This window comes from Lacerta agilis, chromosome 16 (genome assembly GCF_009819535.1).
Source record: "Lacerta agilis isolate rLacAgi1 chromosome 16, rLacAgi1.pri, whole genome shotgun sequence".
NCBI classification, from domain to species: Eukaryota; Metazoa; Chordata; class Lepidosauria; order Squamata; family Lacertidae; genus Lacerta; species Lacerta agilis.
The window spans coordinates 32,069,287-32,081,201 of NC_046327.1; the positions used below are offsets into that span (position 1 = coordinate 32,069,287).

An 11,915-nucleotide genomic window follows, 5' to 3' on the forward strand; every position below is an offset into this window, starting at 1 on the left:
TTAGACAGTAGCCATGCTGTCATTTATTTTCTACTATCCTATATACTCTTTCAAGAGTAGAATTTTATATACTTTTAAACCACTTTTCAGCAAGTGACCTTGCTTTGCTATAGAGCACATAGCAGCTCAGAGTACAACACTCATCCAAACACAGTACAACACAACAAATCTGTTTATGGGCCAGACATGAAGTTTAATTTAATAGAAATTTTCTTCAATCTTCCATACATTCAAGTGTGAACAAGTGAGATGACTCCTCGTGTTAGTCTCTGCCTCCATAGGCTCTTCAGTTCTTAGCTCTCTGCCAGGACGCATCTAAAGCAGAAATTTATCACCCCTACCCCTAGTGATCCTCCAGCTGAAGCTCTGCAATGACCATCACCACACCCTGACACACACACGGCTGTCATATGAAATATCTAAAAGCTAAGGGTGCCATCCAAATTGGGTTAAAAGTAAAAGTTTGCTTTGCTCATTGCATTTTGTGTGCTTTTTTAAAAAGCACCTGATTTGTCTAATGGGCACAGAAGCAAACGTGACTTACTACTCCTCGAACAAGACAGGATGTCAACATCCTTTGTCTTACACATCATACAATACTGGTTGTCTCAATTTTGTTTCCTGGAAGCCATCTAGTATTCCATTCCCAGGTATCCCACCCCTTTTAAGTATGAAACCACCATTTGGAGCTTCAAGTATCTTAAAAGGATAAGCAAAAGGGCAGTCAATACAGGGAAGTTCTGCTTTATGGACATCCGTGACTGGAGTCAAACTTGTGAAAAAGTGGCCATATTCTTTAAAAAAAAAAAAAAAGATGGTCAATGGCATCATCCCCATTTCAAAGGGTTATCCTACATTTAGCCACCTCAGGATGCAGGTTCTAGTTCTCCCTCTACACACATGAATGAATAACTGATGACATTTGGGAAGAGGGTTAAGACAAACACACACACCAATAAAAAAAAAGTTCTTTTGTCTCATAGAGACATTACTGTTATCCCCTCTCCTTTGTTGGGTTCAACCAAGCAGACTGCATGGTACAGGCCCAGGGCGAGGCTCAGCCAACAAGCACACCTAACCACCCCTAATCACAGCTCATCCTTCAGTGGGCCCTCTGTTTCTTCCTCCTCATCCTTTTCTTCCTCTTCCTCCTCATCCTCTTCTTCATCCTCATTATCTTCACCCTCTGGCTCATCGTCTCCTTCCTCTTCTTTCTTCTTCTTATCTTCTTCCTCCTGCTTCTTTCGTTGCTCCTCATCCTGCTGCTCTTTCATTTTCTTCTCGGCATCCTAGTGACAATTTAAAGGGATATATGTTCTTGAATAGGGGTTATCATATTAAGTAGGACTCAGTAGTATGGTGCTAAAGGCTTGAAAACCATGCAGCTGCCCTCATCTCTCAGCAATGATATATCATAGAACATATAACTTACAAAAGTTAGGTGATTGCTACAAGCTTTGAGTGTTTGTTCATTCCATACTTAAAACTCATGGAGGGCAGATAGATGAACAAATACAACAGATAGTAAGCCAAAATCAAACCTCCATATTCAGGTTGGCAACTTCCCATTTGTGCACAATTGGCAAGGGGGCAGAACAGGGTAGGCTTATGCACATCCCATTGACGGACGCAGTGCCTCAGAATGCAACCTCTCCATGTAAATGTGGAGTTGCTTGCATATGAACAGGGCAAGGCCATCACTTCCATACCTTACCACCGTGTTTGACAAGGCATCTGGCTATTGAGAGAAGCCTGAGCCTTGGCTCTGATCCACCAACGTAGCTTTCTATATCCCACCCTTCAGCATACTACAGGTGAAACTCGAAAAATTAGAATATCTTAGAAAAGTCCATTTATGTAAGCAATTGTTTTCATTAGCTACTGGAGTTTAATATATGAGATAGACTCATGACATGCAAAGCGAGATATGTCAAGCCTTTGATTGTTATAATTGTGATGATTATGGCGTACAGCTGATGAAAACCCCAAAGTTGAAATTGTTAATTTGGGGTTCTCATCACCTGTACCCCATAATCATCACAATTATGACAAATAAAGGCTTGACATATCTCTCTTTGCATGTCATGAGTCTTATCTCATATTAGTTTCCCCTTTTCAGTTGAATTACTGAAAGAAATGAACCTCTCCACGATATTCTAATTTTTCAAGTTTCACCTGTATACTTCCAGGGCTAATCATGAAGTATTAAGAACATAATGATAAAAAGTAAGGAGCAGCAAGAAAAGCAGTTGAAAACAAATTTGATTTCCAAATAGAATCAGAGTTGAAAGACCCGCACCCCCAGTAGGGATGGGTGATATTTGGTTTTGAATATTGTGCCATATCACCAGCTAAATATTGTGGTATTACAAACATTGTGGAATATCAATGTAAGGATGGAGCGACATTGGCTGGCTTCCATGGTTTTTCCTGTATCATGATTTTTGCCAGCGCCTGCTCTAATGATTCAGTGCCCCCTGCTTGAGGCAGGGAGAGCTGAGCCAGCAGAGCTAATACGGGCCGCAGGAATTGAGAGAAGCATTGTTTGGCTTCATGGTTTTTTGCAACACACACCAGAATTCTCAATGCTTTGCTAGGTCAAAAATTATGAAACCAGTAACACAATATGAACTTCAAACTGGTTTTGGATGATATATCATAGAAGGAATGAGATTGAGGCCAAAAGTCACTCTCAACATTTTAACACAGTCCATAGCAGTTTCTAAAGCCCAGAATCTGGAACTTGCTCATTTGAAGTGGAGATGAAGATTATTCATTTAAAGCACTTTACAGAACCAAGGTAAAACAAAGTAATGATGTGGTGATGACTCTGGCCATGAAGATCAAGAAAAATGACTCCTCACCTTAGTGGCACCCCAGGTTTCATTGCCAACTTCTTCAGCAAATTTCTCATCATCGGTAATCAGGAAGTTGTCAAAAATGGTGCCAGACTTGACCTGTAGCAAACAACAATGAACTCCAATGTTTCTACATAACTAAGTTTTTCTGACAGCTTATAAAGCAATGAAGCATTTTAGCATCACTTCCAATCACACTGTAAGTAGGTCTTTAAATCAGCCATAATTTCTCCACCATCAGCTCCAGATTCATTTAAGTATTTACACTCTACTTTTCTCTCATAAATTCTGCAGCTGAACACAGAATAAGACATCACAGAATTGTAAATGGCAGCTGCTGCTTTTGATACATTTTGAATCAAGACCACCTTGACAGCATAAGTATTATTATCTTGGATAAAGACTGTTTATATGTTCTCTTATTACTACATTGTAGTTACAGTATTCCTATAATTTGGTGTCTGTTTGGACACAAAACTGCCTTAGATTTGAGACTGCTCACAATTTCTATTAACATTTATATTACTTATTTCAGTAATTTTTATCCTGCTTCCCTACTAAATGAATGCTTGAGAAAATTGGCAGCTGTGGCAACTAATTTATCTTATCAAGTTAATTTGTTTTCTGTTCATCAAAGCATACACCACACGAGTATATACAAAAATCCTGAAAGTCAGAAATGCCAACAATAAAGCCAGAATACATTCAGATGTTGGGGCAAGAAGTATTCGAAAAACAGGAAACTATGCAAACTTGCATCCTTAGATAACGTTCTTCTATGCTTAACATCTGACCTGAACTTTTTAATAGTAAGCTTCTGGCCAGGTATATGAATGTGGTAACTTCTCTTTTATGTTGTTTGTTATGAAATGAGCATGGAGAAGTTGGATATCGTATCAAGAACTCACCTGCCACAAGTCCAAGCCAATGACACCAAAGTTTTCAAAGAAGTAAAGGTCAGGATCAGGAGTGTACTCAGGATTATCTATCTCAGGATGAATCCATTTCCCTTTGTAGTTGGGGTTGTCTATCTGACGAGGTTTCCACTCCCCCTGCAAAAATATATTAATAAAAAACATAGGAAATCCAGAACCTACTATAACCGACACGCAAAGCAGAAATTTCCAGTTTTAAAATAAATCTCCAGTACTTGGTGGCCAGCATGTTTAATAACATAAGCATGGAAGGGACAAACAGTAATAAAAAATGAATGGTTTGCATTAATTCCAGTTTTAATTCAACCTTTTTATACACGTATGTGTACATTCCACATAAGGCTCTGGTGGTGTTTTTAAAAAGGACATCAATTACCATACTTTTTAATGTATAAGACTAGGTTTTTTTGTTTTTGTTTTTTACTAAAAACATGTTTAAAATAGGGGGTCGTCTTATACATGGGGAAACATGGGATTGGTTGATGCCGCGAGCCAAAGATTGTCTGCAGTGTGTTATTGGTGTCTGCGGCAAGGGGTAGTTGATTGGGTGTCATTGTGGCAATTGGGCGGGCAATTTACCTTGTATTCTGGATTTTGGATTACTGGTGGTTCCCACTCGCCATCCATCTCTTCATCCCAGTCCTCAGGCTTCTTGGCATCAGGATCAGGAATATGTTCTGGCTTATCCCAGTCCTGATACAAGTTGGGGGGGAAACAGGTATTAGGCAACATTCTCACCCAACCAAGATCAGTACTGCCTTCCTGCATTGCAGGGGGTTGGGCTAAATGACCCTCAGGGTCCCTTCCAACCCTACAATTCTATGATTCTGGACAGCCATCAGTTGAAGCTACAGTGTCACAATCTTGGTGCTATACCACCACTAGTATACACTAACCTCTGGTTTTGTGTCTTCAGGATCATCTATCTTAGCTCTTTCATCCCAGTCATCTGGTTTCTTTGCCTCTGGATCCTTAATTTTCTTGGGAGGCAGGAAATCCCAGTCATCCTCCAAGCTACCAGACTCCACTTTGTTGTTGTCAATCTTTACTTCATATGTGTTATCAGGCCGCACAATGAGGGTATAAAGATGTGTAAACTCGTCATCCTGTCAAAGGAAACAGCTTAAAACTGAGGATAACACATTCCCTTTAGCCTAGGGTGGAATGCTTTTCAGCAAGAAAAAAAAGGCAGATTTAAGTCAAGCTTCCCACTGATACGGCATACATTTCCTAAACTATGGCACAAGTCTGACTACTAAACCATGTTAATTTACAACTAAACAGTATTATTTACACAGCTTCATTTTTAGAACTAGGCTTTGCATCACTATCACACTGAATACATTTTGCATGCTTTCATTTTTTACCTATGAGTGCCTTATTTCCATAGAGCCTCTATTGTGAACAACAATTAAATATCAAAACCTGGTCACTGGACAATTCTCCTATTTCCAAACAAATGCCCAGAATTGTTTGAGGCAAGGCTGAAGTTTCTGGGTAGATTCAGAGTAGTATTATTTTAATGATATAAAAAATGAATGTTAGAATGTAAATAGTTGCATTTTATAAATGAACAAAAGTATCAATTTAGACAAAAGCCTCATTTAACTATATATATATATATGTTACAGAGCACCAACATAATGTTAAATTGATAAGAAATTTCATATTTATAAGATTCTACCCAATGGTAGGCCTATGCAGAGTAGCTCCATTTAAAACAATGGCCAGTGATCTCATTGGGTGCAGTCCAATATTAACTTTGGGGAATACAACCTAATATCTGGTTTGATTTAATTAATATCAATTCTATTCATTTTTATCCATACTGCTTTTTTCTAGGATCAGAATTTCAAAAGGAGGACTTTGCTCAGTTAGGTCTCCAGACACTCACTTTACAACGGATGTCCTTATTGATTAAGACATTTTTGCCTTTGTAGTTGAAGATCACATGAACTTTCTTGGTACCTGGGCCACAGATATCAGGACCTGCATTGGAGACAAAGGACATAAGATTCATAACAGAATTAAAATGGAGGCCCACACCCAGATAATCAAAAGGAGGCAGTAAGCATTCAATTCAGTCTCAGAATAACACCACAATGCCCACCTACAAGAATACAGAAAATACTCAGGGGTTCACTTCTGCATAGCTTAATCATCCAATAACAAACGTTATTTCTCAGATTAGGTGCCATTCCAAAAGCAGACTGATGTAAGCGTTGTAGAATGGTTTCCAATGCTTGCCTAGCATCATGCAAGGCTATACCCCCTGCCCTCTAAAAACCAAACACCACCATGCCCATTAACTGGAATACATTGAGGCCCAAGGGAAGGAGTATCAACTCTCAATTTGCTGCATGGGCCTCTTGTTGACCCAACCCCCCTCCTACAGTCTTACAGATTAGCAACTGCCCAGACAAGTATGTATTTCAAGCAAGCACACTCACCAAACATGATGTTGTACTCAGAATCCCCATGCATGTCCTCTTGGTTCAGGGTTGAGGGGAAGAGTTTCACATAGCCACCTCCACAGTCAATGTTTTGTTCGTGTTTCACTGTGAACTGGACTACCAGGGTCTTATCCTTGTTGCTGAAGCGATCAAAGAGAGCTGAGAGTGCATAGAAACGAGCATCCTGACTTGTCTGAAGTCCTGGGAAGATGAAACACAGTCAAGGTGCGTAAGAGACCAGGATATCATTCTAGATGACAATAGCGTGCAAATCTGATTATACAATACCATCACATAAACCCTCTCAAGTTTTTTATTACCTGGGGGACCAGAAGTGGAAGAATAATCCAATGTTTACAAGTCTGTCTACGAAAGTTGTGGCAAGTGAAAACTCAGGGATTGCCCTGATATGCTACCATTTAATAAGGCAAGCCTGATCCTGTGCAGCGTTGCAATCATCACCTTCAGATTTAGGACTCCATTTTTGACTGAATTAAGAGAACATATACTTACCTTTGTCTTTCTCTGCATCTCCATAGAATTTGCCAGCAGTAAGCTTGAATTTCCCATAGTCAGACTTGTGCTTTGATTCTACCCAACGGCTTGTCCAGGCATCTAAAAGGAACAAAAGGAACAAATTTTGAAACTAAAGAGCTACAATGATTCACCACATACATTTGGTTAACACTGGGCTACAAATGCTCCCAAGATCAGAGAGGGCAAATCAAACCTTTCAAATGCAACATGTGGCACAAACATTTTTTTCTGTTCAGTTACAAAAATAATTTTTGCAACAAGCTTACAATGTTTTTGCAATGTTGCAGTGAGCCTGTACAAGGAAGCAAAACGTCAGTCAAAATCAGTCAGTTTTGGTTGCAAAAGATCAGGCCCCACCTTGATTCTTTTAAAATCAGCTTACCACTCAACTTGAAGCAAGGTAAACTGAGTCACCATAATATACTGGATACAATAATGGACTATCTGGTATGATAACTACAGGTATGAGCTGGGTCCCAAACCTTGCTCTTGGCCATGACATGTGATGGCAGTGGCAGTCTCAGGACAAATGCCCAACACAACATCTACTTTGCTTGAAGTGATTACAGTGATTTAGCATATAATGGGTTCTGTGACAGAAAATAAAGGATTTTTATGTAGCCAACATCCCAACCCCTTTCCAATGCTGTGATGCATATGAGATCTGTATGCCGATTCCTCAGCAGGCATGCACCAAGTTAGTGAATTGTGGTTTACTAAATGGTCCTCTATTTTTGTGGGTTCCCTTGATCTTTCCTCCCAGCCGGATCTACTTCACAAGGCTGTGGAAGATGAAGTTGGTAACATGAATTTGGCCCATAGCTCATTAAAAGGGTGGAATGCAAAAAATGATTAGTGAGCAAATTCTGATCATGTGTAAGTTAACATGAATTTGAACTAGAATTTGTTAAGATAAAACACTTGTCTTAACCTGCAAAATCCTAGCAACAATTTCAGCAGTGAATAAGAACGTGCTTTACCTGATCACTGCAGACGCAAATGATCTACCCAATTTCTATCCACCGTAAAATGCCTACATATAATATGCTACAACAGAAAAGCAGTATTAATATCTTCACTTTTGGGGTACTGGTCCCATTTAAGACAGGGCACTGCAACTGCATGGCTTTCTAATGAAACAGCTTTGCAATGAAAAATATTTAAATAAAAAAGGTGTAATTAAAAGTGTTCAGGTTCACAAATGAAATGATTAACAAACAATCCTATAGATGTCAAAATCATATGCCAATGTGTTAAACATGGTTTACTCCAGGTTAAATGGATGAGATTGCAGCTTAAATTTCTACAAAGAGGAAGAGGAGAAGACACATGTCAGACGCTCCACAGCAGCTGGGCCTGAATACTGACAATTTCAGCTAGTGTTATCAAAAGGCTCTACTGGACAATAGTTGACTCCTGCAACAGTGGTATACCAAAATCTGATCCTTCTTGAGGTGCTAAAACAAGCTAAACAGCTTCCACTCCCATCTTCCACCAACACCCATTTCTATCCTTACAGCCATGCACATAACACATGAAAACCACCTTTTTTTCTGTAGGGTTTTTAAGGAAAAAAAAACAGCTGGCAGTGTCTACACTGCTTTTCAATTATCCACACCAGGATGCACCTGTCATTTTCGATACTCCAGCAATGGGCGGTCTGTGTGTTCTAGAGACATCCCCACAGCGCGCTATTTAGCCAGTGTTCTAAATCCCCATGGCCCCTGCTGATTATGGCTTAATTACCAACTCCCCATCGCATCCCAGACACAACAAGACCTATGTCCTTGTCACACATGCAGTTAAGGTGGCATCCTCCCCAAGGTAGGTGTGTGTGCTGGGGGGGGGGGGGAGGTTATAGCAGGTTCCATCACATCTGCTAGTTTCTCTCAAGCGAGGCTCTGAAAAACAGCAACTCTCAAAGGTAGCATATGAAGCTGCTCCTGTGAAATGAGAAGAGTATTGGCAGGCTGAGTTGCTCCTGAAAAAAATGGGAAGGAGTGTGACAGACAGAATGGATGCATCCTTCGCACAAGTTCCCCCTCTTAAGGTGCAAGGCTTCTTAGATGCCCATTTTTACCTTGGGGGGGGGGGAGAGCAGCCATAAGTTCCTTTCCACATGCTGCCCTTCATGTGACAGGATCCTGTAACTCCCAAGCAAGCCAGCCCCTTCTCACTCTCTACACCATCCTTAAGGAACGCTTTCTTCCTCCTGGATCTGACAGCTGCGGCCCTCGCTCGCCCGCCCCCCCCCTCCGGAACCGAAACCCGGTCCGCTCCCAGTCGTGCCTCGGCCTTTGCTGGCTTAAGCCGCAGAGGGGCCTCCACCCCTCGGGGCCACCCTCAACATGGGAATAACGCCGACCCCGTCCGTCCTCCCGAGGCCGCATCGCCGAGGCACGCGTGGAAATACCCTGAAGGGCTGCAAGGAAAGGCGAATATCGCGTTCTTGTCATACGACACTTGACAATTCGGGGGGGGGGGGCAAGAGCCTCGTAAGATGGCGGGGGGAGCAATTACATCGAGGCGGCCCCCCCCCCCGCCTATCCTCAGGCTGCACAGCCCCAAGCGAGGCCTAAACCCCCGCGACCCAAGGGAAGCCCATCCGGCCCCCGGGAGCCTCCAACTCGCCCCCCCCCCCCCAGCGAGCAGTGACCCTCACCTCCGTCCCCGAACTCCTCCCTGAAGTACTGGGCAGGCCCGGCCGACGCGAGAGCCAGCAGAGAGCAGAAGGCGAAGAAGGGACCCATCTCCCTGTTTAGATTTTATTCCCCCGCGCGGCGGCCCTTTAAAGAAGAGCACAAGCTCCGCTTCCAGCTCCGAAGGAGGACACCGACTACAGAGCGACTGCGGCCGGCGAGTAGCTTTCGGTGCTCTTTTATACGGCTCTCCTCCGAACGCCCGCCCACGCCGCGCTCCGATTGCTCCATCCGGCCCTGGCTGGCGCAGCTATTGGTCCGCCGACAGCGCGGCGAGCAAGGCGGCACCCCCGAACGTTTGCGTCCCAGATGGCTGCTTCTTATTGGCCGCCGGTCCCGGCCAATGAGGCACGACCACGCGTTCGGGGGGAGCCGCCCCCCTCCCCTCCGCCGTGGGTGCGTCACCCGATTTTTTTTTTTTTTTCCCCGCAACAGCCCCACGTGAGCCCAGTGGGGTTTTAAAGGGCCAGTTCGCGGCAATCTTTCCCACGCCCACACCATCGCCTCCCAAGCCAACGCGTTAACTGGAATAGCCATATGCAGAATGTGTTCCCAGCACTAACAAGCACACCAAGGAGTCACAGTGAACAGCTGGATCAGCCTTGTGCTATCTAGCCAGGCACTATCTGAATTGTACTGGCAGACCTCTAGTTAGATGGCGAATAACTGGAAAGGAACCTGGATCTACAGTACTCAAAACGGGTGCCTACCCCCACGCACCCACCCTGCACCTTCCCCCAAATTGCTGGGGCTGGAAGAGCAACAGTTGCTTCCACACCTGACAGCCATAGCTGTCAACTTTTCCCTTTTCTTGCGAGGAATCCTATTCGGAATTTCCCTTAAAAAGGGGGGAAAGTTGAAGCTACGCTGACAGCACCATTAGAACACACCTGTAAGATTAACACACATATCTTAAATAAAAAATAAAAAATCCTTCCAGTAGCACCTTAGAGACCAACTAAGTTTGTTCTTTTGTAATAAGACAGCTATTATGAGATCTTGTATAGAATGTCCTGGGAGACTGAAGTGTTCTCCTACTGGTTTCTCTGTCTTGTGATTTCTGATGTCATATTTATGTCCATTTATCCTTTGGCGTAGGGTTTGGCCTGTTTGTCCAATACAGAGAGCTGAAGGGCACTGTTGGCATTTGATGGCATACACAATGTTAGAAGATGAGCAGTTAAATAGTCCTGAGATGGTATGTTTGATGTTGTTGGGGCCAGTAATGGTGTTGTCCGGGTGTATGTGGGTCTGGTGACTTCTGTTTCAGTGTATCTGAAGAAGTGTGCATGCACATGAAAGCTCATACCAATAACAAACGTAGTTGGTCTCTAAGGTGCTACTGGAAGGAATTTTTTATTTTTTATTTTGTTTCGACTATGGCAGACCAACACGGCTACCTACCTGTAACATTTCTTAAAGCATAAGGTTTCCTGGACTTCAGTGCACTTCATCATATGCATCATGAGATGTTGTCCTGTCTAACAGAAATGTCTTGGGGATGGAGGTGGGTTTGTAAACCTGCTCCATGAGGAAGCTCACCAAGTGACCTTATACTAGGTCATCTGCATGGGCCTTTTAGATTCATAGAATCAGAGATCATAGAGTTGGAAGGATCACCTGGACCAACTTGAATATGCAGCTGTCCCATACGGGGATTGAACCTGCAACCTTGGCATTATCAGCACCACTCTCTAACCAACTAGCATTATTTATCTCTAGTTGTTTTGAGGAAAGCATAGGATCCTTGAGTTCACTGGAGGAAAGGTATAATAGAAGTGCAGTAAATAAGTTAAATACATAAACAAAGGACAGCAAAATTAATTAAATGCAGGAAGTACAAGTGGTTGAAATTATTTACAGTGCACAAAAAAGCTGTTGATAATGCACAGACATGTTGCCAGTAGCACAATTCCCCCATCCTCTAAGGCTCTCTAATAAAGATAAAAAAATACAATGCTCATGATTCTTTGTGGGGGGGGGAACTATTACAGAGTCTTTGGAAAGAATATAGACTTGAAAAGTTGGAAGGGACCCCAAGGGTCATTTAGTCCAACCCCCTGCTATGGAGGTAAATTTGATAAAGGTTTAAACCATATCTCCACTTCCCTCTAAAGATGCTTGGGAACTGTAGTGTGTGTATGTGGCCTGTTGAAAAGGGAAATAGTAAAATGCAAATATTTTCGGTCACATTTAACTGGCTAAAAGATTTCATATCCGGTTGTAGTAGTCTGTTCAGAGATGGAGAGCACCGATGTGTTTGCATGCTCTCCTGAATCTATCCCCATGACAGATCTGCAACATTTCTACAAAAACTGAACCACTGGTTTTACAAGGGATATGTGCTAAGAAAAGTACAGTGCTTAGTTATGTTTCAGAAAAGAAAAGAAAAGAGGAAACACTGAGGAGGCCATGAGAGAGCTACTGTTTCTA

General features: G+C 42.5%; 1 protein-coding gene across 1 annotated transcript; it reads right to left on the reverse strand.

The window, feature by feature from the left end:
- Positions 1–172: 172 nt before the first annotated feature.
- On the reverse strand, positions 173–9,602 carry CALR (calreticulin). Its single transcript, XM_033172856.1, has 9 exons — positions 9,446–9,602; positions 6,760–6,861; positions 6,244–6,447; positions 5,688–5,782; positions 4,690–4,899; positions 4,373–4,486; positions 3,767–3,910; positions 2,865–2,957; positions 173–1,289 (listed from the first exon to the last, which is right to left on the reverse strand). Exons 1-9 carry the CDS (start codon positions 9,531–9,533, stop codon positions 1,089–1,091), a joined length of 1,251 nt encoding a protein of 416 aa, XP_033028747.1. The 5' UTR covers positions 9,534–9,602; the 3' UTR covers positions 173–1,088.
- Between the last annotated feature and the right edge of the window lie 2,313 nt (positions 9,603–11,915).

What these genes read in the sequence shown, in the direction of transcription:
- CALR (XM_033172856.1), bottom strand. Translation starts at nt 9,533, where the DNA reads ATGGGTCCCTTCTTCGCCTTCTGCTCTCTGCTGGCTCTCGCGTCGGCC. An exon ending in AGATGCAGAGAAAGACAAAG is followed by an intron (nt 6,448 to 6,759) that starts GTAAGTATATGT and finishes TCATCTTCCCAG; the next exon opens with GACTTCAGACAAGTCAGGAT. An exon ending in TGAGTACAACATCATGTTTG is followed by an intron (nt 5,783 to 6,243) that starts GTGAGTGTGCTT and finishes TCTCCAATGCAG; the next exon opens with GTCCTGATATCTGTGGCCCA.